Genomic DNA, 23,004 nt, shown 5'->3' on the forward strand with positions numbered 1-23,004 from the left:
TTACACAGACTTCACTAGTGAGGAGATGAGGAAACAATGTATCTTTTTCTGTTCACAGAGGTAAAACAGTACAAGGGCGGGTGCTAACACTAGTGAGCATTGTGATTGGCTGTCACAGTGTTCAGGAGCCGGGCTTACTGTCTCCTGATTGTACCTGGAGAGGTCGGTGACAGCTTGGTCTCCATGCTTGGGGTGCACTACGTGGAGAAGAGGGGAGCACTGCCTGCCAGGTAGGTAAAACTGCTTTTTGAGCCCACTTGCAGCCTCTTCTTTCCTATTCTCTGACAGTCGCAGGTCCTCTGACATCACCAAGCCCAATGCAGAGCTCATAGCCTTACATCACAACTGCTTTTTGATCCCACTAAACCTACATGGGCATTTAACCAATGCAGTGGGGATTAGGTCTTATATCGATCTTAGGGCCTACTGGAAACACATTTACTTCTCCGATCTTCCGCAGGGTCCCTCCGGGCTGTAAGACCAGTCCCTGAAGACTCTTCTTCCCTATTCTTTGACAGTCACAGCTACTCCGACATCAAGTCCAATGCAGAGCCCATAGCCCTACATCACATGAGGATGCCAAGGGACAACCCAATGAGAGATCATAGAGGAGAAAATGAAAGCACAGGCTGCCTGGGGTGAGCAGATGATCAGGTAAGTAAAACTGCTTTTTGATCTCACTAGACCTACATGGGCATTTAAACAATGCAATGGATCTTAGGTCTTATGGCCACTGGGAACACGTTTACTTCCCTGATCTTCCACAGGGTCCCACCGAGCTGTAGGACCAGTCCTTGAAGCCTCTTCTTTCCTATTCTCTGACAGTCGCAGGTCCTCTGACATCACCAAGCCCAATGCAGAGCTCATAGCCTTACATCACATGAGGATGCCAAGGGACAACCCAATGAGAGATCGTAGAGGAGAAAAGGAAAGCACAGCCTGCCTGGGGGGAGCAGAAGATCAGGTAAGTAAAACTGCTTTTTGATCTCACTAAACCTACATGGGCATTTAACCAATGTAGTGTGGCTTAGGTCTTATATCGGTCTTAGGGCCTACTGGAAACACATTTACTTCTCCGATCTTCCGCAGGGTCCCTCCAGGCTGTAAGACCAGTCCCTGAAGATTCTTCTTCCCTATTTTTTGACAGTCACAGGTACTCCGACATCAAGTCCAATGCAGAGCCCATAGCCCTACATCACATGAGGATGCCAAGGGACAACCCAATGAGAGACCATAGAGGAGAAAAGGAAAGCACAGGCTGCCTGGGGGGAGCAGAAGATCGGCTGCTTTTTGATCTCACTAGACCTACATGGACATTTAAACAATGCAATGGATCTTAGGTCTTATGGCCCACTGGGAACACGTTTACTTCCCTGATCTTCTGCATGGTCCCTCCGAGCTGTAAGACCATTCCTTGCAGCCTCTTCTTTCCTATTCTCTGACAGTCGCAGGTCCTCTGACATCACCAAGCCCAATGCAGAGCTCATAGCCTTACATCACAACTGCTTTTTGATCCCACTAAACCTACATGGGCATTTAACCAATGTAGTGGTCTTATAGGTCTTATATCGGTCTTAGGGCCTACTGGAAACACATTTACTTCTCCGATCTTCTGCAGGGTCCCTCCGAGCTGTAAAACCAGTCCTTGCAGCCTCTTCTTTGCTATTCTCTGACATCACCAAGCCCAATGCAGAGCTCATAGCCTTACATCACATGAGGATGCCAAGGGACAACCCAATGAGAGATCGTAGAGGAGAAAAAAAAAAGCACAGGCTGCCTGGGGGGAGCAGATGATCAGGCAAGTAAAACTGCTTTTTGATCCCCTTTAGAACTAAATGAGCATTGAAGCTTTGAAGTGTGGGGGCAGCCTCAGTGCAAGGGAGCATTTTCCTTGCCCGGAGACAGGCTTTAAGCGTTGCAGGTATTTTAAAAGTACTGCAAAGGAGTAGGGGATAAACACACAAGTCTAGCATGTATCCATTTCACCAAATCCCTATAAACATCTGGACTAAATGGAAGCTTTACAATTGCCTGGCGCTCTCACTTGTTATAAAAAGCTGCAGAAGAAAGGAACGCATTATACAACTTTGATATCTCCAATCCCCCAATGACCCGAGATGGCAAGATTAGGGATACAGGTCACGGTTTGCCCCTCCGAGCCTATCTGACAAAGTCCCAACTCACAGAAACAACCTAGTTTTCTAATGGAGGCTAAATTAAAGTCTATTTCTGGAGGTGACTGACTTATCAAAGATCAAACTTAACACTAATGCTGCTGGCTAGGCTTCATTAGTTGGGCTTTCCCAAAAACATGTTTAGATCAAGAAGGAAAAAAGAAAACTTTAATATCTATTAAAAAAACAAAAAAAAAACAAAACAAAAAATACAAAAATAACATTTTATAGAGCAGTTATTGTGAAATTCATCAAACATAGGCTGCAGGTAAATCTTGCTGGTGCATATGTTTTAGATGGAAGTGACATCAGTAAATGTTTGGTAAACGTCACATTTGCTACTTTAGAAATATGCCCCTGAAGTTTGAAAAAAGCTAATATATATATTATATGATGTATTGTTTTATATATAGTGTATATTAAAAAAGTCAATATATAATACGCCAATATAAAATATATTAAACCAATATACACTATATAAAAAGATATATATATATATATATATATATATATATATATATACACACATATATATATATATATATACACACACACACACACACACACACACACACACATAAATCCATTTTCCTGCTTGTTGAGTGCAGACAATAGTTTTGCACAGAACAGCCCTGATCTTCCTCTTCTGGCATCCCTGGCTCATCCTCTTCGGCGTGTGCCCCCATTGGAAGCCATTTCCTATGGGGCCACTCATGTTGACTTGCTCTCAAGCCCTGCTGCCTGCATCTATAGACAAAAACAGGTCAGGTTAGCTTGGCCCCACACCCCTGATCCTGCGCCACAGGATTTGACTGACAGCAGTATTAGCCAATGGCTCCTGCTGCCATTAGTCTGTCCAAAGACAGAGCCAGGGATGGCTAAGCTGCAGTGCTCATGTGATAACAAAAAGCATGCTGAAGAGCTCATCAGTTTACTGCTTCTTCTTTTACTGTCCAATCACAGGCTGGGGGAGGGACAAGACCTGTAAATATTACTGAACTGCACAGAACAAATCAGATTTCCGGTCCTAGTAGATAGGGTTGTTCTGAATGACAGAGCTGTGTACATGTAAGGAATGGATGGACAAAAATACAAATCCTTTGGCTCGTAAAATGGCTTCCATGTGGTTTTTTTATCTGTGTATTTGACTTTTTGCTTGGAATTTAGCTTTAGATATGTGACGCCCTATTACAATACACAGCATTGTGAGGTGCCACAAATCTGGTATGGGAGAGGTTCAGGTTTATGTCAGGAAAGTAGTGACTGGAAACCATTTTCTAACCTATTCGATGAATGTTCCATCTGGGAATAGTCATCTGCCTCATCCCATAGACATGACCAACGATGTCAAAAACCAGATGGGCTATGAATGGGCTTTCTGGTACAGTCGGAAGACCAAATCGCAAAAACGATCCCTAAATGGGGGGCCTTACTAGGATAAGTAAGGGGGTGTGACCAGGCGTAGCAGGACCACGCTGGTCTTTGATCAGCTAAACTCCATTCAGGGGCGGACTGACCATTTGGAAACTCGGGCACTGCCCGAGGGTCCGGGGTCAGTAGGGGGCCCCATGAGATGCCTCTGGTACCTTTTTCATAGGCTTTTTTTTTGTTTAGGCAAGGACACAGGGGCCCCATTATCCCCAATTGCCCGGGGGCCCCATCAGTTGTCAGTCCACCCCTGACTCCATTGCATACCGGTTTATTACCAGCAAAAAGAGGCCCTATCTAGAGGTGAGTGATAGCATGGCAACCTGGGATGCATAGACAATGGAACCTTTATCTTTTAAAACCTGTAATTGCCAGCCAGCATGCCTCTTAAGCATTGGGCCAGTTTTTAACCTACGTATGCTTGTTTTCCTCTAGAAGCGGGGGGATCAGGAAGGAATTTTTTTCCCTGCAGGAGTCAATTGGATCATGCTTTGCTGGGGTTTTTTTTGCCTTCCTCTGGATCAACTGTGGGTATAGGATTATAACTTTTTTTTTTTCTATGGTTGAACTGGATGGACTTTTGTCTTTTTTCAGCCAGACTAACTATGTGTGTCTGCTATAGGAATCGAAAAAAACCCTCCACCTTGAGATATTGTCATTCGATGATGGACACCAAAGCAGAGATGCCTAAAAGTTGTTCTGTCATGTGCCAAAGAAAATCGAAACACAGACTTAGTGCGTTGTAGCTGTCTGAGGTTTTGGTGTCCTTCCAGCAGGATAATCTAGTATGGACTGTATTTACCATTATGTCACCCGGAGACCAGTGCCCAGGGCAGAGGGGGCTGTGTTTACATAGTTAGTCTGGCTGAAAAAAAGACAAAAGTCCATCCAGTTCAACCATAGAAAAAAAAAAGTTATAATCCTATTCCCACAGTTGATCCAGAGGAAGGCAAAAAAAACCCCAGCAAAGCACGATCCAATTTGCTCCAGCAGGGGAAAAAATTCCTTCCTGATCCCCCGAGAGGCAATCGAATATTCCCTGGATCAACTTTACCTATAAATGTTATATCCAGTTATATTCTGTGTTTACAGATTTTCTTATTATGTTACCCTCTTCAGTCCCCCTCTTGACACTTGTGGTTAAATTCAGAGAACTGAAGGGAGAAGGGGAGCAGAGAATGTTGAGAGGAGTCACAAGGCTCATTACTGTTCAAATGGGGGGTCACCACTCAGGTGTGTCTAGGCAGCACGGGTTCATACTGTATATGGCTCCAACAACTGTTTCTGATCACAGAGCAGAGTGTTGTCCTTCATATATCACACTTTGTACAGAACAGGTTAACAGATGGACTCCACAAAGATGTAACAAGGAGAAACTGCACGCTCCATTTCAGATTTGGCAAGTAACCAGCCGTCTGGAAAGGCTCTTCATAAATTTGTCTTGCTTTTAAGGATGCAATCATAATTCATAAAGGAACACTGACTTCTTAGCGATCGTGCACTGTAAAGAATACAAAATGCGGCGGGACCACGACTCGTTTTAGGCTCCACACCAAAGGTTTCTGGGTAATGACAAAGAGGCCTATTTATGAAATCAGGTGAAACAAATGGTTTAGGGTTTGTCATGTGACACCTGCCTGATTTTCCTCCAACTTAAGGGTTATCTAAACCCCAACATTTCATACTTTGCAGCTGATAAAGGATTATTATTAAATGCTTCATTACTTAACCACTTGCCCTCCTGAGGATATACCCCCCTTAATGACCACGCCTCTTTTTGCTACTCGGCGCTGCACTAATTCAACTGATAATTGCGCGGTCATGCAATGCTGCACCCAAACGAAATTTACATCCTTTTTTTCACACAAATGGAGCTCTCTTTGGGTGGTATTTGATCACCTGTGCGCTTTTTATTTTTCATGCTATAAACAAAAAAAGACCAAATATTTTGAAGAAAAACGATATTTTTTTACTTTCAGCTATAAAAAATATATAGTAAACTCAAAGTTGGCTATAAATTTAGGCCAAAATGTATTCTGCTCCATGTTTTTGGTAAAAAAAATCCCAATAAGTGTATATTGATTGCTTTGTGTGAAAGTTATAGCGTCTACAAACTATGGTATAGACACTGCAATTTACGCCATTTGTTTGCTATACAGCGCTGCGCTAGTTTAATGGACAATTGCACGGTCATGCAATACGGTACATAAATGAAATTTATGTCCTTTTTTTCACACAAATAGAGATTTCTTTCGGTGGTATTTGATTGCCTGTGCGTTTTTTTATTTTTTCGCTTTAAAAAGAAAAGGCTGAGAATTTTGAGGAAAAAAAAAAACAATATTTTGGACTTTTTGCTATAAAACATGTCCAGTAAAAAAAAATTTAAAACTCAAATTTCGGCATAAATTTTGGCCAAAATGCATTCTGTGACATTTCTTTGCTAAAAAACCCCCAATACGTGTAAATTAATTGGTTTACGTGAAAGTTATAGCGTTTACAAATGGTGGTAAAGATACTGGGATTTTTATTTATTTTTTTATACTAATAATGGCGGCGATCAGCGACTTATGGCGGGACTGTGGCGGGCATTCTGACACTGGGTGGGAACCGACTTGGGGTCACCGACATCCCCAGTGACACCAATACAGTGATCAGTGCAAAAAAAAAACACTGACACTGTACTAATGGCACTGGGAAGGGGTTAACTTTTGTAACTTTTTGTGTGTACTGCACTGGGACACGCTGATCGGGAGAGATAAACTCTTCTCTCCTGCTCAGCATGTCAGGAGCTGACCGGGAACTGACAGAGAGCAGAGCTACGCCAGCCCTGCTCTCTGTCAGTGATTGCCGCTAATTGGCGGGACACAGCTGGTAACGACCGGCTGTGACCCGGCGACTGACATCTGCGGCCGTGATCGGCGGGACAGGTAGGGCGGAGGCGCGCCCCCTACCTGTTTTGCAAACACACGTTTTAAAACGTGGTTTTGCCCAGCCGTGCTGCCCTGCCAACATATTTCTACAGTGGCTGGGCGGCATGTGGTTAAATGACATTATGTGCTTATATGCTAATGTTAGGCTCTTTAGATGATCATGCTTGCTTACAGATAGATGTTATTAGAACAATGTCTCTAGAATGTCACATGGTACAGTCTGTAGGGAGACAATCTCCAAATATGTGTCAGGTTATGTAAAGGTAAGGTACCTGGTCTACATGTTTTGTATTTATTTTTTTAGTGGGCACCACCCTAATTGCAATATAAATCCAAAAGCACAGTGGCTAAATGGTTAGCACTTCCGCCTGGCAGCACTAGGGTCGCTGGTTTGAATCCCAACCACGGCACCTCCTGCCTTGAGTTTCCATGTTCTCCCTGCATGGATTTCCTCCGGGCACTCCGGTTTCCTCCCACCCTCCAAAGACAGGCTGGTAGGTTAATTGGATCCTGTCTAAATTGGCCCTAGTATGTGTATGTATGAATGTGAGTTAGGGACCTTAGATTGTACGTTCCTTGAGGGTTAGGGACTGATGCGAATGTACAATACATGTAAAGCTGTGTGTAAACTGACAGCGCTATATAAGTATCTGTAATAAATAATAAAATCCCCTACTGATCATAAAAAGTAGAAACTGGTAAATGGGACTACCAAGAAATCACAGAGATAAAATAAAAATCTCTATTTTTTATTATCTCCATATTTAAAAGATAAGATGAGACTTCATAAAAGACAGTAGTCCTCAGTATATAGTCAATGTGTGGTATCTGGAGTCTAGGATCGACACGCTTCGCAGAGCTCATTTCTTCAGGAACCAATCCCATTGTAAATACAGTTACTCAATGATTCTCTTCACAAAGAAATGGTCATAGATTCGTATGAAACCACACAGAGCTCAAGACTGAGAGGCAACCCCTCAAATGTCTAAAAAGTGTCACCAATCCTAGAGACAGGTCATATTCTGAGCATATCTGCCCATGCAAAAGCTGAGGGTGGGAGTCCCTCGTATATATGTAGATATATGATCAGGGCCACTTGCTGCCCTTAAGAACATGTGTGTCCTATGCAAGCAACTCCAAATTGGGTGCCATTTTGGAGCTTCTTGTGTGGGATACACACAAGTACTTATGGGCAGCAAGTGGCCTTGATCATACATCTACATATATACGGGGGACCGGGGGCAGACTGACCATTTGAAAACTCGGGCACTGCCCAAGGGCCCGGGGTCAGTAGGGGGCCCCATGAGATGCCCCTGGTACCTTTTTCATAGGCTTTTTTGAGTTTGGGCAAGGACACAGGGGCCCCATGATCCCCTATTGCCCGGGGGCCCCATGAGTTGTCAGTCCGCCCCTGCGGGGCACTCTCCCCTATTCCTAATGCAAGGGCAGATATTTTCAGAATATGAAGTATCACTTAGAATGTTGGCACTTTTAGAAATATGAGGGGTTGTCCCTCAGTCTTGAGATGTGAGGTTTGATAGGAATCTAAAGAGATTTTTTGGATAGAGAATCATTACATTACTGTATTTTCAATTGGCGTGGATACTGAGGAAGGAAGTTTATTTCAGGTACTTCAATAGTGCAGTCAATTTATGCAGCACTTTACATATATATTGTACATTCACATCAGTCCCTAACCCTCAAGGGGTGTACAATCTAAGGTCCCTAACTCACATTCATACATACACATTGCAAAACGCGTCGATCCATTGCAAACACCAGATACCACACATTGAATACATACTGAGGACTATTGCTTTTTATGAAGTCTTGCCTTATCTTTTATTTTAAATATACAGATAATAAACAATTGAGATTTTGATTTGATTTGTAGGATTTCCTGGAGGCACATAAAAAGTCCAACTTACCCGTTTCTGCCCTTTGTGGGCAGTAGCATTTATATATATCTCTAAGGGGTGTTCAAGTCAAAACAAGACACTTGAGCTTATGTAATAAAAGAACAAATTTCAAGGAATGGAAACTGCATTTATTTTCCAACATACTCCCCTGCTACATTTATACACCTATCGCACTGTTTAACTAATGCCTGGAAAGCTTTGGTATAGAAAGATTTGTCAGTACGCCTGAACCGTCCTAAGACAGCCGGCTTCACTTCGTCATCACTGTGTTCACCGTTCCCACAGAAAGATTCATCTCTTGTGCAATTCCATGACAGGGATTGTGTCCATTATACAGGATCAGGCGTTCCAGGTGCTGAATGTTCACAGGAATGACTGCTGTTGGCTGGGAACCATCACAGCCAGGATCGTCACTGACGGACGTACAGCCATCTTTGAAACATTTACACCATTCAAATGTCTTACTATGGCTGAGCCTCTCATCACCGCACTGTGCTTGAAGTTGTTGCAAACAACACAGGTCTCTCTCTCCTGCCACCAAGGACATGCTGCATTGTATTTCTCTGCACAGCAGAGAAATAAACAGCAGCATGTCTCCCTAGTAAAACACACACAGCACACCATGTAAAACAGCACACAGTTAACCCTTTGATCACCCCAGATGTTAACCCCCTTCCTGCCCAGTATCATTAGTACAGTATCAGTGCTTTTTATTAGCACTGATCACTGTATTAGTGTCATTGGGATGTCAGTGGCAGTTAGTAAGTTCCCACCCAGTGTCCGAATACCCTCCGCAGTCCTGCTATAAGTAGCTGATTGCCGCCATTACTAATATAAAAAAAACCTATAATATAAAAAAAATAACTTTCACGTAAACCAATTAATATACACTTACTGGGATTTTTTTATCAAACATATACAGCAGATTGCATTTAGGCTTAAATTTATGAAGACTTTTTTTTTTACTGGATATGTTATAGCAAAAAGTAAAAAAAATATTGTTTTTTTCAAAATTGTAGGGTTTTTTTTGTTTATAGCGCAAAAAAATAAACAAATGCAAAAGGTGATCAAATACCAATCAAAAGAAAGCTCTATTTGTGGGGGGGAAAAGGACATAAATTTAATTTATGTACAGCGTTGCATGACCACGCAATTCTCAGTTAAAGTAACACAGCGCCGTATTGCAAAAAATGGCCTGGTCAGGAAGGGGGGTAAATCCTCTGGAGGACAAGTGGTTAATGGCCTCATTTGTGGGAGTATTTTGTAGTACAGTGTCCCATAGAAAAGGTTGATTCTGAAAGGAAATAAAGGTTTTCTGACAAATCTGTTGAAGTTTACTCATTTATGCTGAGCACTGTATATGTGTGTGTATATATATATATATATATATATATATATATATATATATATATATATATAAATACACACACACATACATATACATACATACATACACACACACATTGTATTGCCAGAAGCATTGATACGCAGGCCTTTCCACGCACATGAACTTTAATGGCCTCCCAGTCTTAGTCCGTAGGGTTCAATATTGAGTTGGCCCCGCCCTTTGCAGCTATAACAGCTTCAACTCTTCTGGGAAGGCCGTCCACAAGGTTTAGGAGGGTGTCTATGGGAAGGTTTGACCATTCTTCCAGAAGCACATTTGTGCGGTCATGCACTGATGTCGGGGTAGAAGGCCTGGCTCACAGTCTCCGCTCTAATTCATCCCAAAGGTGTTCTATGGGATTGAGGTCAGGACTCTGTGCAGGCCAGTCAAGTTCCTCCACCCCAAACTCGCTCATCCATGTCTTTATGGACCTTGCTTTGTGCATTGGTGTGCAATCATGTTGGACAGGAAGGGGCCATCCCCAAACTGTTCCATCAAAGTTTGGAACATGAAATTGTCCAAAATGTCTTTGTATGCTGACACCTTAAGAGTTCCTTTCACTGGAACTAGGGGGCCAAGCCAAAGCCCTGAAAAACAACCCCACACCATAATCCCCCACCCCCCACCAAACTTTACATTTGGCACAATGCAGTCAGGCAAGAGAAGCGTGATTGGTCACTCCAGAGAACACGTCTCCACTGCTCTAGAGTCCAGTGGCGGCGTGCTTTACACCACTGGATCTGACGCTTTGCATTGCACTTGGTGATGTAAGGCTTGGATTCAGCTGCTCGGCCATGGAAACCCATTCCATGAAGCTCTCCACACACTGTTGTTGTGCTAATCTGAAGGCCACACCAAGTTTGGAGGTCTATAGCTATTGACAATTGGCGACTTCTACACACTGTGTGCTTCATCATGCACTGACCCCGCTCTGTCATTTTACGTGGCCTACCACTTGGTGGCTGAGTTGCTGTTGTTCCCAGTTGCTTCCACTTTGTTATAATACCACTAACAGTTGAGCGTGGAATATCTAGTAGCCAGGAAATTTCAGGGTTGGATTTATTGCACAGGTGGCAACCTATCACGGGACCACGCTTGAATTTACTGAGAGCGACCCATTCTGAAGCCAATGATTTGGAAGGCTGGCCCAATACTTTTGGCAATATAGTGTGTGTATGTATGTTGATAGATAGAGAGTAAATGAATCTAAGTCACGGTCAAGCTAAGGGGGTTTCAAAATAACAGAAATTAATGTCTCTTGTTCCTAATAATCTGTCTTCTTAAGTGAATTTATTTATATTCAAACGTTTATGTTTTTGGAAGTCCTACATGGCATTTGTCCAGCATTGGAACTTAGAAACCTTTAGCTTTGGTCAAGAGACCAGCTCCTTGAAACACTTGCCTTTTCTGAGGATCTCTGTGTATGTTAATCTCTCTAATCTTTACTTTTTCTTTGTAAGGTTTCTCTCTAAATAAGTGTGGATTTACACATGTGCGGTGCGGATTGAAGCTCAGGTTTCACAGCCAATTGACAAAGTAGTTGTTGAGCTGTTCGGGTCAGGTTTAGATCAGGTCCAGATTTTATCCTGCTCACAACTGATAACATGTGCAGTTTAGAAACAATTTCCATAGAAGTCAATAGTCTGTAATCCGCACCTGGACCAGACTGCACGGCTCAGAAATCGGACAGGACTCTTTCAATCCACACTGCCAGTACACCGGCATATATGAACAGGCTCCATAGGAAGAAATGTTATGCAGATTGGATGTGGTTCAAATTGCATCCAATCTGCATATATGTGAACCAGCATGTTAAAAACCCTCAAAGTTAGAAAAAGTTGTTGCTTCCATTATCACAGCCTACCAGACTTTAGATGTATCAGCTGCAATATTTTTTATTTCAGGCTATTAACATGTTCAGCAAGTACAGAAAACTATCCGTTGGTCCTCTCTCGGAAATCCAGTATGCGTGTAACGTCCTATGTTCTGACCTGCAGACAATGAGCCTTTCCCAGCTATCTTTTCTGAACTACAGAACTCCCCTCTTCCTATTTAATGAGGATGAGGGGAGATGTTGTAGTCAAAAATCAGGAAAGTGACAACACTGCACCTCCATAGATACAGTGAGTGAGCATTGTCACCCTAGGACACGAAGCATGTTACTGGCAGGATCAACAGGTGAAAAAAAAAGTGAAAAGGCCTGAACAAAAGTATAGTAATGCAGCCACCACATCTAAGAACGGCTTTAAATACACGTAGGGGTATTTATACAATATTTGCTGTACGAATGTGTCAGTCAGACAACCATTACCAATCTTCACAGTGACTTTCCTAACAGGTTTATTTCCTAGGATTGTTAGCTCCATCTAGTGGCCTTAATGTTGTATTTTCCTGAAATACCTCAATAAGGAAACTAGTACATTATTGCCACTAGATGGCGATACTCCATCTTTCCTACTGCAGCCAAACTGGCATTTCATTTCATCTCTTTGCGTGATCTATTTAGAACTTAGGGCCATCATGACTGGGGTTGACCACAACCACCTACCTGAGGTGCGAGCATGGTAGTCGCCTGTCTGCCCTTCTCATCACGCTGAGGAAACAGAGATTTAAGGAGTTTCGGCATTTGAGGCACTAAGGATTTCACAGGGTTCAAGTAGGTAGACACCATATTTTCCTGCCCTGCCAACACAAACCATAAACATGATCATATGGGAGTAACGATTTATAGAAAGGGGTGTTTTAAATAATCTGTATTTTTTATTAGTTTGAGCATCACGTTCACAAAAGTAATACCAATCGTTCATTGTTTTTGACATTACTATATTCACATAAACCAAAAACATTCACCAATAATGTATTTATTTATATTTGTGCCCAAGTATCAAAGCTGTTGGCTCCAGCTCTCTCTGTGCTGCTTCCCTGAACTTCTGGTAGAGGAACATGCACACTGAGTATGTCACAAGGGAGCTTGGAGGAGGTGTCAACAGTGGAGTGGCTTGGTTTCCTAGGCTCCAGGGCTGTCTGTTGTCACAATGTGGGGACATCTGGCTGTAGTCATGGCTGGGAGCATGCATGCAAGGGTGGCTACGGTAGGGCTCCTTAGGACCCTTACAAGGAAAAGCAATTACTTAAAACAATCTTTGGGACTGCTCCATTAAGAAGATAGGCAAACATTTAAAGAAGAAGCCACAGCAATGGCAAGTGCTGATTGTCAGGTGCTTTATTCGCTCATAAAAATGTAGGGTTTAAAAGGAGAAGTACAGCCAAAGCTCTTTTGGCTGTAATTCTGTGGATCACAGTAGTGCAGTTCGTTCTGCACTCCTGTGACCCATTTTCAGCTGACAGCAGGCAAACGTTACTCAGTCGGTCCATGCTGGGGAAAGATCTTGACTTTAAAGTCGGGATCCACCCCAGAGTCTGGAGCCAGCTGCTCTCTCCCCTTCCACAGCCCAGCAGACCAGTGAGCGCAGAGGGGGGTAGCAGAGCAAAGAGCGGTGACTGACAGTCACTGCTCTCTGCTTAGAGAACGCAACAATCAGCAGTCATGTGAACACTGATTTCTCACACTTAGAGCCAGCAGGGGGTAGTTGTAGCATCTGACTGATGCTGCATCCACCTAAGTAAGTATAATTGGAGAAGAAAAAAACAAAACCCCATACTTTTCTTTTAATTACACTTTAAACCTGAGACAAATTCAGTTTAAAGGGGCATGGACATCAACGAACATTTTCTAGATGCTCATGTAGATAAATAGCAACTACAGATGACTCAGTATAGCATTTTGTTATGTTTTTCTGAGCTATGACAGATTTCTTCAAGTTCTGACACTTCCAGGAGTGTCAGACAGTCTACTCTGCTCCCTGCCTCATCCCCAGTTAAGACATCACCCCATGTCAGTTCTGTTTTTATCAACTGTGTCCCTTTAGGGAGCGTCACCTTTACTTTCTGTCCCATATCCAAAACAGGAAGTGAGAGGAAACCCCTGCAAACTAAGGGAATTCTTTGGGGCCCTTAGGGTTACCAGAACTAGTGTCTCCACTGGAAAGTTTTTCTTCTATTACTTTTCTGGGGAGAAGCCAAAATTTGTAATTTTCTTTTACTTTCACTTTCAATGATAATGGCAAACAGGACAAAAAAAAAGTTTTGCCTTTATTTATACTTTATTTATACCTGAGACACAAGCTGACTCTCGGCTACCACTCCTTGGAGAGATGCCTAATGGAAACTATTCCCTCCACCCTGCATGGTACCTAACTGGGTACATCTACTGAGACAAACCAGAACCCAACATCCATCTTCCTTTCAGGTTTTTATTGCCGGGTCCATCCTGGAAAGATTCAACCTTTCCATTTGTGACCTTTCCACTGGGCAGAAAGTGATGGGAAATCCAAAATTGTAGAAATGTCACTGAACTAAACATGGAGGGGAAACTCTTCCCTTGGGGGCACCTATTTCAGTGGCAGCTTTTCTCTTACATCCTGCTGAGTCTTTGGGACAGAAAGTGAAGGGAAGTTTCAGTGATAGGGTAAAAAAATCCAAGAAAATTGGGTGCACTGCTCCCAAGCCCATGGTCAGGTCACCGTCCAAGGACACCAGGTACCCCAGGCCAGGGCTTGTCCTAAGCGCCACATGCCAAACACATCCAGGAAAAAAAGCTGACAGGATTCAGTAAAATTCAAATGTGGATAACTTTATTGCTCTGGACAAACAAACAAGGACTCCCTGCCCCAGACCTCCTTCTGTCAGAGGAAGAGGTATTAGGTTCAGACTCCTTGTTTACCTAGAGAAGGGGTCTCCAAACTGTGGCCCTTTACTTGCCGTTGTCCAGCCCTTGGGGTACTATTACTCCCACTGACACCAACAATGGGGCACTATTCCTCCCACTGACATCAGAGATGGGAAAAGAATTCTCAAAAACTAACACCAATTTTGGGGCACTCTTCCTCCCACTGACACCAATGGTGGGGCACTATTCCATCCACTGACAACAATAATGTAATTTATTTACTCCCACTGACCACCAAGATTATGGAATTGTTTATTCCTACTGATGCCAGGGCATTTTCTTTCCCCACTGGCCACAGTCTGGCCCCCCTAAAGTTTGTGTCAGAAGTTTGGAGACCCCTAGACTACAGCAATAAAGCGTTTGAATTTTACAGATCATCGCTGCCTATTCATTTCCTGGAGGGAAAAAAGGCTTTTGGTATTAGACACACGATCAGTAATGGTCTAAAATAGAATATGGGGGCACTGGGGAGGTTTTAGTGTCATTTGGTGGTGTTGTTCATGAAGCAGCTTGTTGACTCACCTTGATCTTGTGATTGGCTGTCTGCAGAGGGCACATTCTGCGCACGTTGGGGGGATGTGCCCCTTCGACTGGAATGGGGTGAGGACTGGGATACGTCCTGCTGGCTTTCCCATCGACCCTGTGAGAAACAAAAGAAGGCAAGTGTTTCAGTTCTGCCCAAGAGTCAGTATTACAGGAGTGTCTTATCCAGAAAAGCCACTGCATACACAATGGATTATCCCATGTTGGGTATTTGGTAAAATATAAAAAATGGGGTTGTGTTGAGTAAATAGATACCAAATCTGTCAACCCTCAAACTTGCACGTGTCCATGAAACAGCAAAAACCTTGGTACCCAACATTTTCCATAAGCAATGCTTTGAAGCCTATACAACTCATCAATTTAGAGTTAGTGGTGAATGATGGCCCTAAAATGATTGCTTCCACCCTGGCGTGTGCAGCTCCACATTAATAGCATGTCTGGAAGGCCTACAGGGATACAGACGTTCTCAAGCAGCTATGAGGGGCAATCAGCTTTTGTGTGCACAGGCTAATGCAGTAGTTGTGGACATGGTGCATCAAATGTATTTTTTTGGCTTGCTTGTGCATCCAACGCGTGTGTTTGTGTTTATATGTTTGCGTACATGGGTACATACATGGGGCTTTAAAACATTTTTTGGGTGTTTTTCAACAGAAAAAAAATAAAAAACAAAAACTTAAATTGCATATAATGAGGCATAAAGCCAAACATAACAAAAGTAAAGCTGGCCATAAAGGCTCAGCCAGCCACATTCCTCTATCCACACAAAAGAGATGGATGGAAAAATATATTGATCAGCAGCTGCAGCTACTGGTCGAGGAAAGTTTTAAAGCAAGTTGATCAAATGAGCACCTTCTGTTGAGTGGAGGCAGCCACACACTGATCAAAATATGGCCAGTCCCAGCTAACCGACTGAATTTCAATAAGTGTAAGGCCAGCCATAGTTGGATCGAAATCTCAGCTGGTTCAGCAGGGACCGGCCAAGATTCAATCCATCTATGGACAGGCTGGTTGTACTGAAGTCGAACCTTAGATTGACTTCATTACGACCAGCCTGTTGGATTTTTTGCATGCGATTACTGGAGGTTATAGCCACTAGCAGTCATCATTGTGTTCTGCCGGCAGGGAAGGCCCCCTGCCAGTTGAATCAAGCAATTGCAGGAAAGAAATTTGCACCATCTATGGCTTTCTTAAGGCTGGCTTAAATTTCACACTTGTATGTTTTGCGAGAACACATACTACAACAGGCATTGTCACAATGCATGGCAATGGAAATGCTCTATGACAGGTACCATTGTGAATGGTGCCCCAACACATTGTACAGTACAGTCCAACACACCATGCATCCTAGTACATCACAATGCATATACTGTGTGTTGTGGTGCTGTGTTGTTAAAGTGGAACTTCACTCTCTCAATCAACATTGAGTATTTTTAATTGTCATGCTGCTAGCATTAGTAAGTAGATAGGAATGTATATCATATTTATTTGTTTTAAACAATTTTTTTATGTTTTTTTCATGGTTTCTTGCCTAGGAAAATGATGTCATATGTCCCAGGAATCTTTTGGAGGGACTTTTCAGGCATGTATGCCTGAACTAAGGGCAGATGGATTTCAGGAAGTCAATGCTACATGAATTATCTGCCCTTACTCAAGATGGCCATGGCCAGAAATGCTAGGGGGGTATTTTTCAAAGTGATTTCTTTAGCAAAATAAAGCGTGGACACATGGATGGATGGGGGGAGTTTGCTTTGAATACAAAAAATTAATTAAATAGTATTTTGTGCTTTGTGGTGCTCAGGTGCCGTGTAATTGGCCACCTTAGTGCAACATGTGCATTAAGACACTGCACAAAACACTTAAGTGTTAACAGGGCCCCGATGGCCCAATTATATAGTTAGTCTGGCTAAAAAAAAAGATAAAAGTCCATCCAGTTCAACCATAAAAAAAAAAAAAAAGTTATAGTCCAATACCCACAATTGATCCAGAGGACCCCCCAGCAAAGCATGATGCAATTTGTTCCTGCAGGGGACAAAAATCCTTCCTGATCCCCTGAGAGGCAATCGGATATTCCCTGGATCAACATTACCTATAAATGTTAGTATTCAGTTATATTCTGTGTATCTAAGAAAGAATCCAGGACTTTTCTTTAAAGCAATCCACTGATCTGGCCACAACCAACTCTTGAGGGAGTCTATTCCACATTTTCACAGCTCTCACTGTGAAGAAACGTTTCCATGTTTGGAGATTACATTTCTTTTCCTCCAGACGTAAAGAGTGCCCCCTTGTCCTCTGTGATGACCTCAGGGTGAATAACTCTACACCGAGTTCACTATATGGACCACTGATGTATTTATACATGTTGAAATTACATTTGGCCTTTGCACGTTGCTACATCACCTGCTCTGTGAGCAATGCGTTATGGTGCCATTCATTGTGAAAAGCACCCCGCGTAACACCAGACCCCGACCACTTCAACCCTGGCAAAACGACCATACGAAACGTCTCAAACGATGCAGTCACGCGCTGGAGCGCTTATGGCGCAAAACCAGATCCCCTTGCACGTTCTCCCTCTAAAAAGCTGCCTTCCTCACCTACACCACCTCCCTCCACGCCGCCAAGCAAGCCTACTTCGTAACCCTTATCAACACCCTCTCCACCTGTCCTTGCCGGCTCTTCTCCACTTTCCAATCCCTGCTTTCTCCCCCCCCCACCTCCACTCAGCACCTCTCTAACCGCCCACGAGATTGCCAATCATTTCCAAAACAAGATTGACGCAATCCGTAAGGACATTGTCAACTCACAATCTACCTCTTCACCCAGCCCCCCGCCCTCCATCATCCCCTCAACCCTCCCCTCCTCCGACCTCATAGCCACACTACCCCCCACTATGCCCAACGCCCCGGACACTATCACCTCCCCAAAGCTCCGCTCCTTCAGCCCAGCTACCCCTGAGGAGGTCTCCAAGGTCTTCATCGAAGCCCACCTCACCACCTGCCCCCTGGACCCTATCCCCTCACAGCTCCTCTAGTCACCCCCCCCCCCCCCCCGTCCCCCATCATTCGCTCCCTCACCCATATCTTCAATCTTTCCCTCTCCACGGACACTTTCCCCTCCCCTCTAAAGCACGCGCACATCACCCCCCATACTCAAAAAACCCTCCCTTGACCCCACTGACCTGAACAACCTTAGACCCATCTCCCTGCTACCATTCACTTCCAAGCTCCTTGAGCGCCTGGCCTACAATCGCCTAAGCGCCCACCTCACTGATAGCAACCTCCTTGACCCCCTACAGTCTGGCTTCCGTCCCCTACACTCCACAGAAACCGCCCTACTTAAAATCACCAACGACCTGTTAACCGCCAAAGCTAATGGCCATTACTCTGTCCTCCTGCTTCTTGACCTCTCCGCGGACTTCGACACTGTCGACCACCCTCTCCTCCTTAGTAAACTGCACTCCCTTGGCATCAGGGACGCTGCTCTCTCCTGGTTCTCCTCCTACCTATCCCAACGCGCCTTCAGTGTCACCTATAACACTGCCACCTGCCCCTCTCTCCCCCTCTCTGTCGGAGTCCCCCAAGGCTCTGTCCTCGGACCCCTCCTCTTCTCCATCTATACCTCCTCCCTTGGCAAATTAATACACTCCCACGGCTTCAATTACCACCTCTATGCCGACGACACACAAATTTACCTCTCCACCCCCCATCTCACCCCCTCTCTCTCCGCCCGCATCGCCCACCTCCTGAACGACATATCAGGCTGGATATCACTCCATTTCCTCAAATTAAACCTGTCCAAAACCGAGCTCCTGGTCTTCCTCCCATCCTCTCCATCACTACTAACAACGGCACCATCACTAACACCCCACATGCCAAAGTCCTGGGTGTCACCCTGGACTCGAACCTTTCCTTCCTACCTCACGTCCAATTACTATCAAGATCATGCAGGCTCCAACTCCGCAACATATCCAAGATACGTACATTCCTCACCCCAGACACTGCTAAACAACTCGTACACTCCCTCATCATCTCACGCCTGGACTACTGCAACTCCATTCTCACTGGCCTACCCAAACAAACGCTATCCCCACTCCAGTCCAACTCAGCGGCTAGACTCATCCACCTCACCAACCGCTCCACATCTGCCACCCCCCTCTGCCAATCCCTTCACTGGCTCAGGATTGCCCAGCGCATCAAATTCAAATGGCTAACTCTGACCTACAAAGCCATTCACTACACCGCCCGAAACTACCTAAATACTACCCTACCAGTGCCCTTCGCTCCTCACAGGACCTCCTACTCTCTAGCTCCCTGATCTCCTCCTCCCACGCCCGATTGCAGGATTTCTCCAGGACTTCCCCCATCCTCTGGAACTCCCAACCCCAATCCATCATACTGTCAATTACCCTCCTCACCTTCAGGCGCACCCTGAAAACCCACCTCTTCAGGGAAGCCTACCCCACCCTCACCTAACAACTGACCTCCTCCACTCCTCCCACCACTCCATCCCCCACAGCCATTTCCTCCTGTACCACTTTCCCTTCCCTCCTAGATTGCTCGAAAGAGCAGGGTCCTCAAACCCCTCGTGTATTGTATTGTTTCTGTCTTGTCTCATGTTCTGTCCCCCTTGCTACTGTACAGCGCTGAGCAAATCCTTTGGTGCTATATAAATACTGTATATTATAATAATTTACACTGTACCATAGAGCCCAATGTACAGTAGTGCATCGCAACCCATATACTAAGCATTGTGGAGTACGGTGTTAAAAAAAAGTCATACATGTTTTTTTTTTCATCTGTTGGCGTACTGTTTATTGCAATGTATGTTAATGCGTGTGAATCAATGTACTGCAACAGACCACTTAAATGTAAATAGGCCCTTAGGGATTGTACCCTTGAACACATCCTGAGAACTAAAGCAGCACACATAGTGAGTTTTGTTCCCACTTAACTCTGGGAGAGCTGCAGCACGGAGACGACACAGAAGTTCATGAAACAGTAGACTTTTTTGCCATTGTGTCTCATTTCTAAACCACATTATCCATTCCAACAACTCTGTTCACCTTGGGGACAAGCCCGCCGCTCCTGCGCACATCGGGCACGTCAAACAAATCTCCTAATCGCTCCCAGTGACAGGACAAATTGCCGGTTTAAAATGGAGGAAACGTTAGGCGAAGCCTGACCGAAGCCAGTCTCTCCCTTCTCTTGTTAGAGGACAGAATGGTTTACTGTCATAATAAAATTTATGCAGTAAATTCCATTTAGAAAAGCACCCCTGGGATGAGGAATACATGTTCTTCTGAGCAAAATGTTCCTGTAAGGAGCCGAGTCTTGAAAGCAGGTCTGAGAGGAGATGTGCTCATAATGAGAAGAAGGAGAGGAGGAGATTGCTGCACTCAAGGAGATATTTGGACAGCATTAACTGAGAAGAGAAGGGACATAAAACAGGAAAGTAAGTACAGCCAGCAATGTATTTTTAGGCTGTGCGTTGTTAAATCAGGCACCCCGCTGTGTAGACACAAGGAAATATTCCTTTGTTGGCATTAAAAACAAAATGTGTTTTGATGGAGTTGCTTAAGCAGTGTTACCTTTCACAGAATAACTAGAAGAGAAACAGCTGCTTGAGAAACTTGGGTACCCTTATACTTTCTATTGGCTACCCCTAGATGTCTTTGGATGGTCCTAGGCGTCTTTGATTGGGTGGCACTAAATATATTTTGTTGTGGGGCCCTTGTCTTCTTTATTGGGTAGCCCCAGGCCTATGTAGTTGGCTACCCCTAGCCGTCATTTGTTGGCTACCCCTAGCCGTCATTTGTTGGCTACCCCTAGCCGTCATTTGTTGGCTAACCCTAGCCGTCATTTGTTGGCTAACCCTAGCCGTCATTTGTTGGCTAACCCTAGCCGTCATTTGTTGGCTAACCCTAGCCGTCATTTGTTGGCTAACCCTAGCCGTCATTTGTTGGCTACCCGTAGCCGTCATTTGTTGGCTAACCCTAGCCGTCATTTGTTGGTTAACCCTAGCCGTCATTTGTTGGCTATCCCTAGCCGTCATTTGTTGGCTACCCCTAGCCGTCATTTGTTGGCTAACCCTAGCCGTCATTTGTTGGCTAACCCTAGCCGTCATTTGTTGGCTATCCCTAGCCGTCATTTGTTGGCTATCCCTAGCCGTCATTTGCTGGATATCCCTAGCCGTCATTTGTTGGCTATCCCTAGCCGTCATTTGCTGGATATCCCTAGCCGTCATTTGTTGGCTATCCCTAGCCGTCATTTGTTGGATATCCCTAGCCGTCATTTGCTGGATATCCCTAGCCGTCATTTGCTGGATATCCCTAGCCGTCATTTGCTGGATATCCCTAGCCGTCATTTGCTGGATATCCCTAGCCGTCATTTGCTGGATATCCCTAGCCGTCATTTGTTGGATATCCCTAGCCGTCATTTGTTGGATATCCCTAGCCGTCATTTGTTGGATATCCCTAGCCGTCATTTGTTGGCTATCCCTAGCCGTCATTTGTTGGCTATCCCTAGCCGTCATTTGTTGGCTATCCCTAGCCGTCATTTGTTGGATACCCCTAGACTTATTTCGATGGCTATTGCTGATTGAAAAAGAGGTTATCCCGATCTCTGTGGAGAGCATTCAAGTGCGACCTTTCTGAAGTTCAGCTTTTGTATATTTTTCTAACATGTAAAGGCTTAATCGACTCTAGATTTTAATGCAATTCAGATGAAGGTTCTTTAACAACAAAAAGTTCATCTCTGGGTGAAAAAACAAAAACCTCGATCCTTGCCGCAGAACCAAAATGAAAAAAAACAAACTACCATTAACCCACTTTACTTAGCCATGTCCAATGTCCTACTTACTCAGGATCTCACGAGGTCCATAATACTTCAGCTGATAGAGTGTTAGCAGACTCCATTAACTCTTCCATATAAACAACCCAGAGTGAATCTCAGGCTGTGCCATGGCAATTCAAATATTTACAGTCTAAATAAGCACTAAATAAACTTCAAAAATAGTCCTCATTGATCTCTGTAGATGTAGACACTGTGCAGCAATTCATCTGTACATATAAACTCCAGCCTTCCCTTAAGTCTTGCACAGTTGTACCGGCTCCTCTCCTGTACCGAAAATGCTTACTCTGATTTCACTGCATACTGTGCGCTTCTCACAATGTGCATTGGATGCTGCAGCAAACCAGATAGAGCTCGCCTAATTTCTGGCTGGAGAACATTTAGCATTATCGAGCCCTTTTCTCCCCAGCCTGACTGTGCCTGGTAAGCCCCTTTCATTCATTGGATTTCAGTTCTTTCAACCATGGAAGCTCAGCATTATATGCAGGTGTCACTAAGGGTGGTTTACATATGCAAGCACAGCCTGGCACTGAAAACCCATTTCTCCAGACTGAAACACGTCCACCAAGGTTTTGATACTTGTATAACACCTCCCAAGAGGCAGCCCACTTCTTTCATCAGGGCTGAGGGCTCTTGAGATCAGTACTTAGACAGGGTGCCTAAGGGTGCCCTAATAATTCTATTGGAAAGCTGACGACTGGGAAGGGACAGGGAAAGGCAAAATGTAAAGCAGATTAACTTCAGTAATATACACTGAAAATGTTCTCCATGCCAACTCAGCCCCTCCTCCCTTCAGTAGCTTGGCTGCCGTACAGTATATGTAAATACAAAGCAAGAGCATTGGGAGGGGAGAAGTGTAAGCTGTGCAGCTGAGAGAGACTTGAACATCTGTCCCTCTGCTGTGAACTTTGATAATGAATTATCCCACAGTGCTTGCAGTTACAGAGGTCAGTAAGGACTCATTTTAAATCCAATTTACTGCTGATTAA

At 44.2% G+C, this 23,004-nt stretch overlaps 1 protein-coding gene across 1 annotated transcript in view; it reads right to left on the reverse strand.

The window, feature by feature from the left end:
* LOC149441183 (kinesin-like protein KIF13B) overlaps positions 1-23,004 on the reverse strand; it is an 88,450-nt gene that overhangs the window by 36,854 nt on the left and 28,592 nt on the right. Inside the window, exons 4-5 of the mRNA XM_089657652.1 lie at positions 15,150-15,267; positions 12,387-12,520 (exon numbers count right to left, since the gene is read on the reverse strand). Of these exons, the coding sequence (XP_089513778.1) occupies positions 12,387-12,509 (123 nt within the window). The 5' untranslated portion in view covers positions 12,510-12,520; positions 15,150-15,267. The remainder of the gene's footprint in view (positions 1-12,386; positions 12,521-15,149; positions 15,268-23,004) is intronic.

Source organism: Staurois parvus, unplaced genomic scaffold (assembly GCF_062004578.1).
Source record: "Staurois parvus isolate SC_StPar_1 unplaced genomic scaffold, SC_StPar_1.0 ptg001016l, whole genome shotgun sequence".
In the NCBI taxonomy this organism is placed as follows: Eukaryota; Metazoa; Chordata; class Amphibia; order Anura; family Ranidae; genus Staurois; species Staurois parvus.